The sequence below is a fragment of the Zophobas morio genome, unplaced genomic scaffold (genome assembly GCF_036711695.1).
Source record: "Zophobas morio isolate AGI-343-1 ecotype UQ-CSIRO unplaced genomic scaffold, CSIRO_AGI_Zmor_V1 ptg000007l, whole genome shotgun sequence".
Classification (NCBI taxonomy): Eukaryota; Metazoa; Arthropoda; class Insecta; order Coleoptera; family Tenebrionidae; genus Zophobas; species Zophobas morio.
In genome coordinates, this window is record NW_026972112.1 from 8,982,639 (window position 1) to 8,998,134 (window position 15,496).

Below are 15,496 nucleotides of genomic sequence, written 5' to 3' on the forward strand. Positions count from 1 at the left end.
AATATAATACAGGATGTTCTATCGAGGAATTTTTTTTTATGATACTATTAGGTATATATTTTTGTTATTATAGTCTTCGATGATTTCCACGGATTAATCGCAGCCGCAGCCATATTTACCACTAATATTTCTTTACTCAAACAGTTAACACCTTCTGATAAAAATACCGCACTAGTCATAATCACCAAGATAAAAATAAACTAATTCACATTACGTTCCAAATAATTTGTTCAAGTTCATTTTTTCCCAATACTATTGGCTACTTTTATTTAACACTTTTTATGACAAAAAGACGGACACATATAAAAGCACCTAAAATTTTTTACTTGTGAGTCTGCTGCCGCTGTCCACCAAAATGGATCTTACCATCGGCTTTAAAGTAAGTTAGAATAGAAAAATTGGTACTTTAAAATTATCACTTTACTACATATTTCAGTTTTTGTTGCTGCTGCTGAGTCTGATCGTTCTCACCCACGCGGCCCCTAGATACGGGGGAGGAGGAGTTGGTGGCGGCTACGGTGGTGGTTTTGGTGGAGGCGGTGGCCGAGGAGGAGGCTTTGGAGGTGGTAGAGGCGGTGGTTATGGCGGCGGAAGGGGAGGAGGCTTCGGAGGTGGCAGAGGCGGAGGCGGTGGATTTGGAGGAGGATTTGGTGGTGGGTCTGGTGGCGGCGGCGGATTCGGTGGTGGATACGGAGGAGGATACGGAAGATAAAAGCAAAAGTGTGTGAAATGTGACGTAATGTGTGTCCACCAGTAACTTGTTCGTTGTATTTTTTTTTGTAAATATGTATTTAATAAGCAGAGAAAGTATTTGCATGTGTTTAATGTTCTTAAATAAGATTGGACAATAAATATTAAAATAAATAAATACGTATATCAAAGGGTGCTTTAGTAAGAGAGATTAAGTCGGGGTGGGGAGTAGCTTCTTCCGTGGTATGTTGGTCTCCGGGCACTATATAATTTGTGACCATTGTATCGCCGATAGTTGTGAATGAATCCTCCAAAACCCCCATATCGGACAAGTGGAAACGCCATTGTTAAAAAAGACGTGTTGCATACTGTCAGCATCAGAAAAAACCAAATCTAAACTTTTCAAAGTTTTTATTTTCGTCATTGTTTATATGAACAATTATTTACCTTATAACCGACCATCGCTAACTAGTGTAACACTGATGCTTCTATACCTGCGTCGAAATCAATAGAGCACGCACAATTAATAATTTCTCTTATTTATAGTTTTCACGAGGTGAAAAGTCAACGTCCTAATTTCTAAAACCGGAATTAAAATAACGACACAAAATCTAGTAAAAAAATTTATTAAAAAAGGTGATTGTTGAACATGATAAATTGCACAAGCGATCCACTTCATCAGCGACTTACTGGCCTCGTTAAAAAAACACGCACTAGAGTTCACTTTTATCTTCCATATCCGCCCCCATATCCGCCGCCGAAGCCAAATCCTCCACCAAATCCACCGCCGAAGCCTCCTCCATAACCTCCTCCATAGCCACCGCCATAGCCGCCTCCATAACCGCCTCCATAACCGCCGCCGTAGCCGCCTCCATAACCACCGCCATGCCCACCGCCATAACCGTGGTGTTTATGACCGTATCCTCCGTACCCGCCGTAGCCTACCTTTTTGATTATTATTACGCTACCACCATGTCCATGTCCATATCCTCCGTATCCACGGTGACGCCAACCACCAGGTACGGGCGCAGGGGCTGCTAGCGATAAGGCAATAACGGCAATGAACACCAGCAACGTCTAAAATCAAAGTAAAAAATAAATGAAAAATAAATACAAAAATGATTAATAGTTTTGCAGTAGCGCCTAGTAATTAGTAATTACCTACCTTTATGGTAGCTAAAGTAAATTCCATTGTTTGCTCGACCTGCACCTGTCTCTAAAACTAGCCGAATGGAAGAATAATCGCAAGAAAATCTGACTAAACATTTTATATCATCTCTTTGTGGTAGTAATTCAAGGTGAACTGTCTGGGATAATCCTAAACAATTGTAGGAGCGTAATCTCTCACTTTCCATGTCTTTGGTGGAAGCATTAAGTAATCTAAAACTGTTTGCTTTGATTTATCAATGACACGTTTTAGGTTTTAAGGTGAGTTTCTTTGTTCAGTGATTGGTTCCAGATCGAACTTTCTCCAAATAGTCCTCATATGTGTTAGGAGCGGTTTTTCCAGGCAGACGGTGTCCAAAACTTTTAACGCTTTGCGTAAATAATTAGCATCTTTTTTGTAATTTAAAAGACACGGCGTGGGGATTTACGATTATTTAAAACTCTAATTTTAACAAAGTCTCATATGAAAATTTATTATATCATCGTGTTACGTAATTACATAAAAATATTATCTAAAGAAGAATTATAATTATACATTTAAGAACCAAAACCAAGTGCCCAATAGGGCCTAAAGCGACGATAGTTTCTTCGACGATGAAAATAGGGCGGAAATGCAAATCCACCTCCCCCTATAAATCCGCGTCCAAAGCCACCACGCCCGAACCCTCCATGTCCAAAACCTCCATGTCCAAAGCCCCCATGTCCAAAGCCTCCATGACCAACTCCTCCATGCCCAAAGCCTCCATGTCCTCCGCCTCCATGTCCTCCTCCCCCATGTCCTCCTCCCCCATGACCTCCTCCTCCACGAGGATCAGGCAAAGGGCTACTTGATACAAACGCGCTCAGAAAAATCAAAAAGACACATATCTAAAAATTCACAAAATCTCTATGCACCGTTACAACAAAGCGTTTTTTACTTACCTTGAGTGTTGTTACAAGAAAATTCATTTTTCTGTTTTAGACGCAAGGTACTTGCGATTAAATTTTATAACCACTGCGAAATGGCACCTGACTAAAAAAATAACACTTTCCAGGTCTATTTACCCGAGGTGCTATTTGTGATAATAAGTTGTCCAATGAGGATGGCTATTTTTGGTTTATTATTGGACATTATTTGGCGGTGTTTGCAGACGCTGACCAATGGGTAACAAAGGAATAAAGAATTTTTTTTTTATTAAAGTAAATTTCCATAAAAATTACAAGGTGTTTTTACTAAATAATAATAATTACTTTGGCTGGCCGTTGAGTAATTTTGTCTAGTCATCACTGATCTGTTAACACTTGTAAATGAATAAATTGTCTCCATTACAGATTTTGTAAAACAAATAAAGCTTAATGCACTTAAAATTAAATTTCTGAAAAGTAAGTACTGTTAATTACTAGGGTCAAGTGGGGTAGGGTAAGCGTGTCTTTTAAATTTTAAATGAAATTTGGCCCCTACTATGCATAAGTGTGCAGTAGTTACAAGAAAAATAAATACAGCACAGAAACTAGAAAATAGCTACGAAAATATTTCCAACGATGACGTTGTCACATTGAAACACAGGTGTGTGTAAGATGTGATTATAGATATTGATTTCGCAAGAAAACATTCTTTGAATCAGTAAAAAGGAAATTAATCTACAAACATTAGATGTTACCATGGATCGTCCATTACTCATTGTTATGAAGCTACCTTTCTAACAAAAACCCATTATTGTATTTTTCCGAAGGATTTAAAATTACTCATTTCAGTTTATGTTTATTGCTATTATTATTCTGTGTTAAATTACCTCTTTTGTCGTTACAAATATAATTTTTACTTCCCGAGCTTAAGCGGGGGACGTTTTATGACTTGTAGAATATGAAAAAGTAGGTCTCCTTTTCCGTCTATATGTCGTCTGTTTGTCTCTGTTTGTCTGTCGGTCTGTCTGTTTCTGCTTTTATTAGACAAATAATCTCCGAAACTACTGTGATTATTGTCAATTTTTATATGTATTCGTATTTCAAGAATATCCTGTAGAGGGTAGAATGCTAACCAAAATTTATCTGAACGTCTTCACTAAAAATTAGGCAATGCATCTCAAAATTTTGCATGGTAAATTTTATAAAATCTCATATGTTTGTGATTTATAACTCCGCCATTATTTTCTTTATAAAATTCAACAATTAATAACATCGATAATTTTTCTTCATTTGAAAAAAGTCTTCGTAAATAATATTCATTGTTTATTTTTCTAGTAAAAATGTATTGTTAATTTCATGATAAGGCACAAGGAAAATTATATAAAGATAATTAGAAGCTTCTAATTTCTGTACACTAATTTAAGAGTCTAATCCTCCTCGAACATTTTGCTTAAAATGATACACACAAATAATAAAATAAATTCTTTTATTTATAACTCAAAGACGAACTCAAATCCATAGCATTTTAATCCTTAGTCTAAAATAATTCTATTAATACCAGCGTCTTCTAATTGGTATCACCACTATGGCTCCGCCAGGTCTATATCCACCACCCCATCCGCCGCCCCATCCTCCTCCCCATCCGCCTCCCCATCCACCGCCCCAACGACGGCCCCAACCTCCCCTGTAGGGTTCTGGTGCAGGATCTGGATCCGGTTCAGGATCTGGATTTGGTGCAGGACTTGGATCCGGTGTTGGGATACACCAAGTCACAGAAATTACGAAGAGCACCAAAATCTACATCAGAATAAAATTATTTCTTTGTACTCTGTGTTTCTTTGCTACTTACCACCCAAATGCGTGCCATGTGTTTCATCTTCGCAATGTAATGACACTTGTGCTTACTGATTTCAAACTGAAAAAAATTGGCAGATGTTCGTATTTATATTGATCTTGAAAATTGACACTTATTTGATGATAATCCAAGGCTGCTCATTAGAAATAGGGATTAACCGTGACTAAGTGGGTGTAATTCGCACATTTTGTTGAACTCGAAATCTAAAACTTCCAATTAGAACAAGTAATTTTAAAATTAATTTGGGTGCAGTTTTTGGTTTTAAAATTTAGAAACAATACCATACCTAGTGTGCTACAGCACTTTACGTTTTGTTTTTGCCACAATTAAGATTCATTAATAAACAAAAATAAAAACACAACGTAGTTGAAAATTTTTTAGTTAAACGCGACAAAATTTGGTTTAAACATGCTAATAGATGAGACAAATATTTGCAAATTCGGCCAGACTTGTCGTAAGAATTGTTTTTACTTGTACATTTTTGCAAAAATGTATTGTAAAATTTTGTTTATTTTTATAATTATGTAAATCGGGAAGTCCCACCAGAATTATTTGTCTCTTTTTCTGTTTATTTTAGAATTAAATAAATGCATTACAACGGAATATTTTTTCAAGACCATGCATTCCCTTTGCGCTGAAAATTTAAAAACATTATTACTATTTTTTTATTTTAAAATTTATTAGCTACTCTTGATCTTATTTATTTGTTATATTTATTTTACTGTATTTTAGGAGTGAGGGAAGTTCTGTGTAAATAACCTTAGACCACTTGTTTTAACACTACTATAATTTCAAATTTTATACACTGCGAATAAAGAACAATAAATCTGACAATTATTCTAGAATACTAAACATCGTTCTATAAATATTGCGTTACACACTTTACACACTCATGAGTGATAAATTCAAGATAACTGTTAACGGATTCTAGTTGAAATTCTTTAAACATCCACAGGTGTGCGACGCAGCGAAATTATGTCGTCATTCTGAAAAACCAATTGTTTGAAATAATTAAAGGAAACACAGACAAATAAAAGTTTTTTGTATTATAATTACGTTACGACCATAAACGATGTCTTCATCCAGGCACATTATAGTAATAAACTCAAATCCTGGTCTAAATGACCCTTGAAATAAACGATTTTCCCCATTTCCCCTTCAAAGGTAGTAAGGAAAACCCGAAAGTCAAAACGACAATGACTCATCACGGATAAAAGCCCTTATCAGATGATGTTACCTACAAATTTAAGTTCTAAGGTGATAATTAGTGCTGCAATTAACATAAATTATGTTCGGATGTTACGCTATTTCGCGAAGTTACATCTGTAATAAAAACTGTGTTTATAAAAACTTAATAAGGTATTCGAAGATTACCGTCAAGTCCCTGACTAATGTATGGTGTTGATGGAATTATAATTTTTGTCGTCGGACGTATATTTCATAACATTTGTACTAGACAAAGTCCTTGGCATTCGTGCGGTCACCCAAATACTATATAATCTATTTGGGAAAAATTTCGCCCAACAAACACACGAAATACTCTGAACCGGACGGAAGACTCTCTAACCAAAATGGTAAGCACGACGTTACCATTTATCAGTCAATTCGTTTACCTGTTTTATTTCTTCCAGATTCTCTCTACATTATTCTTCATTACAACCCTTGCCTTCAGCTTCTCGTTTCCGCTGGCCGACCCCGATCCCTCTCACCACAAATCCAGGGTTATCTTCATCGGAAAAGACTACAATTCGGGCTACGGGGGCGGCTATCCAATTAGCCACAGCAATGGCTACGGCGGCGGCTACGGGGGCGGCTATGGAGCAGGTTACGGCGGCGGCAACTACCTGGGTCACGGTGGCGGCTACGGAGGCGGCTACGGAGGTGGATATGGCGGTGGTTATGGGGGAGGAAGTGGATACGGAGGGGGATATGGATACGGGGGTGGAAGCGGATACGGCGGGGGTAACGGGCTAGGGTACGGGGGTGGTTCCGGCTATGGGTACGGAGGTGGCTATGGGGGCGGCTACGGTAATGGATACGGGAGTGGGTATGGAGGAGGGTGGGGCAGTGGAGGTGGTTATGGATACGGGCGATGACAGTGAACCACAGACTGAAAACTTAAATTGTGAACATGTGGTATTTTGAGAATAGTAATAATTAAATGAATTGTTTTGTATTTATTTTTGTATTAGTTTATGCACGTGTTTTTAAGTGAAAAAAATTCCTTAAATGATGGCTATTTGAGTGTTTTATTTTAGTATAGGTGCCACATCCTTGGGAAAAAATCCAAATACATCATTTTTTTGGAGTTCATAAACACGTAGTAAACATGAAGATATAAAAATTGTTTTTATTAATGAAATATAAAGGTGTGATCGATCATTGGTTTATTATTAGCTAGGATGGAACAGTATAGATGTATTCACCTAAATTAAATACAAAATCTGTAGAACCTGAATAACAAAAATTCCCATTTTGTGCTGTTAATGTAGTTATAGCCGACCTAGAATTTACGACCCCAATACTATTAATAATTAACGTTTGCGTTTTGTTTTAAATTGATGTATAATTTTGGTTTTTAAATGTTTAAAGTTTAAACTTTGAGATATTAATGATAACCATGTTATTCAAATATTTCCTTAGTCATAAAGTGAAAAAAAAAACGTAGACGATCATATAAAGTTATAAATAATTTTACGCCTTTAAGGGCCGGTCTTTTCACCTCCTGATAGAGTTCCTGATTATTTTTATCTACTAGATAATGTCAAATGGAGTCTTTTCACCACCTGATAAAATTATCTTCCAGATAAATAGCTCTTATTCGGCAGATACACTATTCGGAACTTTAAGTTCCGGATAGTCGCCGATTCTTGCTGATATCTGACGGCGACAACCGATGGCGCAGCGAATTTGCGCGATTGTTTCAAATTCACTTGCCCATTTCTGCCAAAGACGGTGTTTACTTATTAAACCGTAAGTGATTTTCTTGATAAAAAAAATGGATAAACGAAAAATTGAAAGCGAACAGAAACGGAACAGAGAGCCAAATTGCACCAAGGTCGAAACAAGCCGACTTTTAACACAAATTTTAATATACAAAATAGTACGTTTAATATTTCGTATTTATCTTTACCTTGTGGCCCGATGTTGTAACTGCTTTTGAATTTCGTTAAACAATAATTCTACTGTGGCTTTTGAAAGACAAAAACGATTAAAAATCTCTTGGTCACTCCAAAAAGTTGACATAATCTCTATTTTTGCGAACAAAATATGTTCGATGTGGATTTATCTCTTCAATCACATTTATTATTAATAATAAATATGCATCAAATAACATATCGATACCTTCATAAGTTCATAGACTTCCATAGCGCAACCAAAATAAAACGATAATATACGAAGTAAATGAGGTTATGTTAGCAGCGGTACGACTTCAAACGTCAAAAACTGTTGCAAACCCAGTTGCAAATAGTCTTTCTCTCTTATTCATATTACAATACCAATAGCTCCCACTCTCTCGCTTACAGCTGGACTAGCTGATTGTTATCGGAGACCCATGTCTAACAGTTGCAAAATGAAAAGACGGTACGAGCTAATTTAGAAGATAAGACCGCCAGGTAAAGTTATCGGGATGATAGTTATCGAACACTTTATCTGGGACATGAAAAGTCCGGCCCTAAATAACATGACGAAATAAATTTTATTTTTTAATGCTATTCAGAATATTAAATCAACAAAACGTGCTGTGGGATTTTTCATACACGAATATTTTTTAAATAACCAATGTAGTTTTCTCAGTAAAACTAGTTGTAAATTTCAAATTTATCGTCTTTCTATGCTGACAATTTGGTGAAGGATCGTGAAAAATTTAAATTAAAATATTTTCCTTTGAATTTTTTGGTTGCAACAAATGATTTTCCGACGTTCTTATTCTTCTATAGGTAATGTCAAATAAAAAAAAAATAAATTCAGGAAGCTCTAAATGTCAATTTTGAACTTAATAAGTACACTTCATAATGTCAGGAGCGATATTTCATAAAACAGTATTTTTTGAGTTGTAGTAGTAACTTCCTAATTCAATAATGGAGACTCCTGAAAATTGCGGTCTAGGACAATTCGGCGCGGCTGACTTGGCGCGGCCAACTTGGCGCGGCCGACTTGGCGCGAGACATTTTGGCGCAGGGACACTTTGGCGCAGGGACACTTTGGCGCAAGCCATCTTGGCGCGGGCCATCTTGGCGCAAATGAACTTGCACCAAGAAAAATAGATATAAATATGCAAAAATTGTACCCGTTGTTAGCATAACCCAATTTTTATAGTCTCCAACGCGGGGAGGGGTAATGTCGACTTTTTAATGGACACACGGGAGCTTCGCGCCCTGCACCCCATTATAAACATACTCCTAAACGTGGAACTTCTTGCTCGGTGGATCATTTAGTTATTGGAATTTGTGCGAATGAAAATGTGTATTTGGTTACCTACACTTAGCATAAATAACAGGGTGCCAACCAAAGTACGAACAATAAATATATTTTATAATATATACCGACGTACTCGCGCCAAGATGGCTCGCGCCAAGATGGCTTGCGCCAAAGTGTCCCTGCGCCAAGTTGGCTTTGCGCCAAAATGGCTCGCGCCAAGTCGGCCGCGCCAAGTTGGCCGCGCCAAGTCGACCGCGCCAAATTGTCCCATTCCGTGAAAATTGCTGTACTACCGACTTGAATTTATGAATGCACTGGATGTTTTCATGTATTTTTCTTTTACTATGAGGCTGTTAAGTTCAATTTTGTTGTGAACTACTGGCGTGTTTATTTATTATTGGAATTCTGCGGGAAATAAAAATACATTATAGTTTTTGTTTGCTTTATAAATTTAAGAGGTTCGGCAACCCACTATACACACTTGTTAGGTGAACAACTTACACACTTCTACCACAGTAGAGATAACAATCAGTAGAGACAGCTCGTGTCGGCGCCTTTGTTCTTTCTGACCCGAATTTTAAGCCGTCATGGGTGGTCGTTGCCTAAACTATTCCTAGATGTCGCCACCCAATTTAAAAAGTTTCACTTCATTTACAATTTCAAAAATTGATTCGTGTACGCAATTTATTGCAAACTGTGTAGTTTTAAGGTGGTCTTCTGCATTGTGGTGACTTATTCTTCTTCATCAAAACGACGACCTACATTTAACTTTAAAATTTCTTCCATATCAGGCTCGCAGTTTTGATTACCTGTGTTCGTTTCATCAAAATAATCTTGTATGATTAATTTTCTAAAAGCCATTTGAAATTGATTAGATGTGGGGTTAATAGAATTTCCATTTTGTTTCCTAATCCATCCAAAACAGTTTTCTAGTGCGTCTTATTAATATATAGTCAAACCCATTTTACCTAACAACTTAACCCGTAAGCGTAATATCATATAAAGTAAAATTTTTATTTAAAAAAAATTATTACAAAAAAAATGCATATTTGTCGGCTCACATAAAGTGCAGGTAATTGGTATGGGTCGACGCAGGTAAGAATAATTAAGGAATTCATGAAACCGGAAGTCCATAGGGATTAAGCGAAAAAGGATATTTGACAAAATGTACGGCTTGGGTCATTTTTATCCACGCGCGACTGCTTATGGGTTAAGCAACGTTTCAAAATAAAACTCAAGATTGTGTAGGTCAAAAAATATATATATACATGATGAATAAAAAAATTGTTTATTGAGAGAAGGTCTGCTTATATAATTTTTTGTTACGTGTAGTTTGTTTCTTATTATTTTTATATTTAATTTTACCACAACAACGGAATCATATATAATAAATTTTTATTATTTATTTCATAACCACCGTTGTTGTCCGTTTGCGACGACTTTTTAAACAAAAAGTGTGTTATGTTTACTATCTTTTCCAAGAATTCCAAACACGATGGAGAGAATAAGGCGCACAACAGGGATCCTGTATGAAAATTCATCGGACAAAGATTTTACCTTTTATTGTGAAAATTACATTTTTACACTATTTGTACAATTCTACCGGAAAAGCAGTCTTAAACAAGCAAAACCGGCAAAAATATTGTAACAAAACTGCCAAATTTCAAATATTTTAGACGTCAGTTGGGCGCCCTCATTCGGTCATAATGCGAACGACCGCCCACGAAAACGGGTCACGAAAAACGGCGAGCTGTCTCTACTGATTGTTATCTCTACTGTGCTTCTACCATGTGTTCGATAATAAAATATATAATAGTAATAACAAAAAAAAAAAACAGCATTTTTGGGTGATACAAATTGTGAAATTTCACTTTTTTATTTTGTTGGAAATCAGCGAAAAACCGAAATAATGTTCTAAATTTTCTTATTCTTGTAGAGTTTAAAAATGTCAGTATGAAGATTAGTAAGTAGCATAAATATTCAGTTTCACAATTCACATTTAAAATGAAATAAGGATATAGACTGTCTAACGATATTCCGCTTTTATGGCTCTAACTTTCCAAGTAATAACCACAAACATACAATAGGATTTTCTAAACAACCCTGCCAAGGTGGACCGTTATGATAGTAAATAGAATTTACAGCGGGTGATTATTAGGGATGAGTTAAGTTAAATACCCATAAATCAATAAACACGAAATATAATTAGTCATGCTATACCATCAACTCTCAGTATTGGAACACTAGGTAACTAAGGAATTAAACTTTGAAGATTATCATTCTTTTCTTATTAATGACATCGAACACAAAACCACAACTAAAGTATAGTGAACCAAGAGTTATAAGGTTATATGGCCATCATAAAATCATCCCATTGTGTCGAAGTTAAGTTGTTTACAATAGAAAAGGTTTTAGGGTCGTAAATAACGTGTCCACTGCAGCTCGACCGGCTCTTGTGGTTTCGTTCAGGGGCGGCTTTCACTAAATATGAAAATCCACCACTCCACTATTTCTTTACTACCTGCAGCCGCTGAGGGTTCCGAAATAACCACTAGCTTTGAAAGCCGGCCCTGTTAAATATGAGCAAGAAATGTTTAGAAGATGATTTATTGCCAACCGGTAAGCTTAGTGCGAACCACACAAAGGGGGTATTTATTTGCGGTCAACTACTTTTATGAGGACCATATAACCTTATAGGTCTTGGTTCACTATACATTCGACTAAAGTTTTGGAAATAATGAAACACATGTACCGTTAAAAAATAATGTATCGATTTTAAGAACCTCAAGATTCTAATTTATGATTTATTTTCAAATTAGCTAGCCCATGATTTTAAACGACGAAAATAGTTATTACCAAAACCTGCATACAACTCAAGTTAAATGCAAACAAACTGTTTTATTCAGATTATTCCGACTCTAAAATAATAGAACACAGATGTAACTAAAAATGAACCAAGCGTGTCCTCGGATTGTCAGGCACCATAAAGGTAATTCATATCCAAAATGCAAAGTTTATTGGAAATGTTTAATTAACATAACCCTAAAACCACAAAATTTATGGTTCTACGAAGTACCTACCTGAATTTTGTAAATACAGAAGTGAGATCCCTTAATTTTTGGAGGCCAAGGTAAAAATTTAAAATGCTAATTATTATTGTTCAAAGGGGGCCAATTTTGACAACAAACATATTGTAAAATAAAAAAATTCCAAAAAATTATAATGTGAAAACATTGAATTAATTATATTTTATTGTATAATTTAATTTTTTAAAACATGATTTTATTTTATCAACGAGTTACATTTAACGTTCAATTTTCAATAACAAATTAACCAAATAAAAACACATAGTTGTTGGAGGGGTAGTTTCTTATAATTACATATTTGACCCTTCCTACTTGCTTTCAAAGACATTTCTAAAATCCAGATGGCAAACAAAGGGTAGGTACTTAGTCTCTAAGTACTTAGTTTTTGGAGGAGGTGGCTGCTTACATTTGGCTCAATTTACTGTCTCTTTAGATACTTTGAAGCTCTAGTCAGCGAAGGAAGTCTGCTTTATTCCCTCAGTCAAAATGGTAAATTTATTTATTTATCGCCGTAGTTTATTTAATATTTATTTCTTTTTATTCCATAGGATCGGTACAACACTGTGCTACAAATAATGATTGCAAACGCACTTTTCAATAAAGAAACCCAGCCCAACCAACCTGGAGGTGGACAGAGTAGTCACCATAACAAAGATTTCCACAGAAAAGGCAACAAAGGCGACCATCGAAATTATCAAAAGAGCCACCAAAAAAAAAAAACAGTATTGTTTTTAGTGCTAAAAATGTATATTAAAATATGTAAATGTTTTGGGTTTTCTTTTTTGGAAAATAAAACTTGCAGAGGACATGTATAAGCGTTTTTTTTTAGCAGAAAATTTTGTAAATTCCAAAGCGAAACCATTAGTTTTTGAAAGTGTGGTTTCTTATACAAAATATACTATGCGCAGTTGCAGAATCATCACCGATAAGGTTTTTTCGATTCCAATTGCGATTACTGCTAGTCGAAAATTTTAACCTGTTCCCGAAAGAGAAGTCTGCTCTGAAAATCCTTAGTGTTTGGATATTTTGAACAAAAGTCAAAATGGTAAATTTTAAGAAAATGCGATTGTCCTTGTTTACTTAATTTTTTTTACAGAAAGTAATCTTCGTCCTGTTGATCGTAATTCTTGCTGTGAGTGCAGTCTTCAATGTAGAAGCTTCTCCCCATCGTGGACACGGAGGTCATTATGACAAGGGCCACCACGGAAAAGGGTACAACGGTGAGAAAGGAAAGCCCTATAAGGGGCATGGTAAAGGGCACTATGAAGGTCACGGCAGACATGGTGGACACAAAGGATCCAAGCGTTGGTAGCATATTTGCAAAATATGGGAACATGTATTGTCTGGTTTAGTTTTTACAGTGTAATGTTATAGTGACGTAAAATGAAAATGTTTGTAGTGCGCAACAGTAATTTTAAAAAATGTAATTGTAATTGTAACCGATAATTATGCTTCAATAAAATAATGTAATAATAAATACACATTAAATAATAAAAACTGTGAAAATGTAGTTGCTACTTTTTAGTTGTTTGTTGAGAGTGTGGTAAAACTTTTATTTTTTGGAAAAAAAGTTGTAGAAGTCATAAAAACAGTGAAATTAGCACATAAAACGCTTCAACGTATAAAGAAAACGTGGAAAATATACTTCCATATTTTCGAGTCTATAAATTTGGCAGTTTTTTGAATTGGTCTGGACCGCTTCTCCTCGACAGAACTGGACTAACATCGTTTTATACGTCACAAAATTACTCCGAAAATTAATGTCAAAACTTTGCGAGAAAGATGACAATTTGTTCAAGTTGTGTGTGTTTACAACGTGTAAAATGGCTCTAAAATAATATATGGGAATTTTTTTTTTCGGTTATTTGGATAACACTATTTTTTAGTTACAACGGTCAAGTTAATTAGTTTATGATCCTCATTGTTCGTTGATAAGGGGGACGGAGATATGAAAGTCGTAAAACTCTATTTTCGTAGATGCCCTATAAATTTGTTTTTATTAACATAATCTTTAGTAAATTACAACTAAAACAAGTAATTGTGAACTAATTTTGATAATAACAAAAACATTCGTCATTTTTAAACGTGTGTTTTAAAAAGCACATTCTTGATTGTGTGAAAATTCTATTATTTCAATTTTATTGAATCATTTAATTTATTTAAAGGAGTTACACTTAAATAACCTTACAATAGTGACGTTCAATTTTCTATAATAAATTCATCAAACAAAAACACATTTTGACCCTCGCTACCTGCTTTCAAAGAAATTTCCAATACATTTGGCGAACAAAGGGTGCTTAATTTTCTCAAGTCAAAATTCCTCGAAAGACTTATCTTAATCCAGTAGTACAGAAGCGAAACCCCTTAGTTTTTGGTGGGGGTAACTGTATATATATTTGGCCAAATTTACCTGTCTCCTCAGATATTTTGAAGATTTAGTCAGCGAAAGAAGTCTACTTAATTCAACAGTCAAAATGGTAAATTTTAAGAAAATATTATTGTAGTTGTTGGTTTAGTACTTATTTATTTTTATTTCATAGTTGCTCTTCGAGCTTCCGTTTAAAATAATTGCCGCAGCTGCAACAGCTTTTTGCAATAAAGAAGTCGAGCCCAGTCAACGCCATCGTCGACGTCGACGCAGTAACAATAAAGGTTATCCAGGAAATGGCTACACAGATGACCACCGAAATCACCATAAGAGCCACCAAAAAAGACACTATGATGGTCAAAGCGGACTTGGTGGATACAAAAGGTCCAAGCGTGAGCGTCCAGCACGAGTGTTAGGATCCAAAAAGGGATCTACAAATCTAAAAATTAGTTTAGGATAGTGTTATATATATAGTTTTTAGTGTTAAGTATTTAAATTAAAATAAATGTTTTTTTTTACAAAATAAAAACTTGCATAAAATCTGTGATTTTTTTATTTATTTATAACGTTGGTTATAAAAACAATTTGATATTGAAATTTGTCAGCTGGAAGCTACAATAACATAAAGAAAGTGAGCGGTCCGAGAAGAAGAAATCGTATTGCTGGTTGCCTAACTGGAAAATTTGGCTTCTGTGGGTGAAAAATTTGCACTCAGTATTATATTTTTTCAAAATATTCAAGATGGAAAAACCAATGTAGCAATTTTTAAAATAAAAAATAAAGTGCGTAAAACTAGAGTACATTTTCAGCTAAAACTATAACTTGTGCTTTTAAAAAATATCGAGATGATCGGGATTTTTTTTCTACTTTAGGTGTCGTTTTCCGCTTTCTTCTAAAATTTTGCTTCTCTTAATGATTGCAAAAAAACTGCAATGCATTTGGGGCAAATTTTTGCTAAGTCAGACAACTCAAAATATTAGTTCAGGCGGTAAGCTGTAATTTATGACTCACACAATAGAGCAC

At 35.3% G+C, this 15,496-nt stretch overlaps 5 protein-coding genes and 1 long non-coding RNA gene across 6 annotated transcripts; 2 read left to right on the forward strand and 4 right to left on the reverse strand.

Annotated features, from left to right (window-relative positions):
- Positions 1-276: 276 nt before the first annotated feature.
- Positions 277-881, forward strand: LOC135124432 (uncharacterized). The gene is made up of 2 exons (XM_064049485.1): positions 277-379; positions 437-881. Exons 1-2 carry the CDS (start codon positions 356-358, stop codon positions 710-712), a joined length of 300 nt encoding a protein of 99 aa, XP_063905555.1. The 5' UTR covers positions 277-355; the 3' UTR covers positions 713-881.
- Positions 882-1,300: 419 nt separating this feature from the next.
- Positions 1,301-2,140, reverse strand: LOC135124430 (keratin-associated protein 21-1-like). The gene is made up of 2 exons (XM_064049483.1): positions 1,856-2,140; positions 1,301-1,767 (listed from the first exon to the last, which is right to left on the reverse strand). The coding sequence occupies exons 1-2, from the start codon at positions 1,880-1,882 to the stop codon at positions 1,417-1,419; spliced, it is 378 nt and encodes a 125-aa protein (XP_063905553.1). The 5' UTR covers positions 1,883-2,140; the 3' UTR covers positions 1,301-1,416.
- Positions 2,141-2,303: 163 nt separating this feature from the next.
- LOC135124431 (uncharacterized) lies at positions 2,304-2,911 on the reverse strand. The gene is made up of 2 exons (XM_064049484.1): positions 2,779-2,911; positions 2,304-2,724 (listed from the first exon to the last, which is right to left on the reverse strand). The coding sequence occupies exons 1-2, from the start codon at positions 2,803-2,805 to the stop codon at positions 2,395-2,397; spliced, it is 357 nt and encodes a 118-aa protein (XP_063905554.1). The 5' UTR covers positions 2,806-2,911; the 3' UTR covers positions 2,304-2,394.
- Positions 2,912-4,211: 1,300 nt separating this feature from the next.
- LOC135124081 (major prion protein-like) lies at positions 4,212-4,693 on the reverse strand. The gene is made up of 2 exons (XM_064048945.1): positions 4,592-4,693; positions 4,212-4,539 (listed from the first exon to the last, which is right to left on the reverse strand). Exons 1-2 carry the CDS (start codon positions 4,616-4,618, stop codon positions 4,294-4,296), a joined length of 273 nt encoding a protein of 90 aa, XP_063905015.1. The 5' UTR covers positions 4,619-4,693; the 3' UTR covers positions 4,212-4,293.
- A 673-nt stretch (positions 4,694-5,366) lies between these two features.
- Positions 5,367-6,302, reverse strand: LOC135124083 (uncharacterized). The gene is made up of 4 exons (XR_010279752.1): positions 6,211-6,302; positions 5,972-6,159; positions 5,654-5,920; positions 5,367-5,583 (listed from the first exon to the last, which is right to left on the reverse strand). It is a non-coding gene; the product is annotated as an uncharacterized LOC135124083 (long non-coding RNA).
- On the forward strand, positions 6,081-6,836 carry LOC135124082 (keratin-associated protein 6-2-like). The gene is made up of 2 exons (XM_064048946.1): positions 6,081-6,171; positions 6,229-6,836. The coding sequence occupies exons 1-2, from the start codon at positions 6,169-6,171 to the stop codon at positions 6,691-6,693; spliced, it is 468 nt and encodes a 155-aa protein (XP_063905016.1). The 5' UTR covers positions 6,081-6,168; the 3' UTR covers positions 6,694-6,836.
- The last annotated feature ends 8,660 nt before the right edge of the window (positions 6,837-15,496 follow it).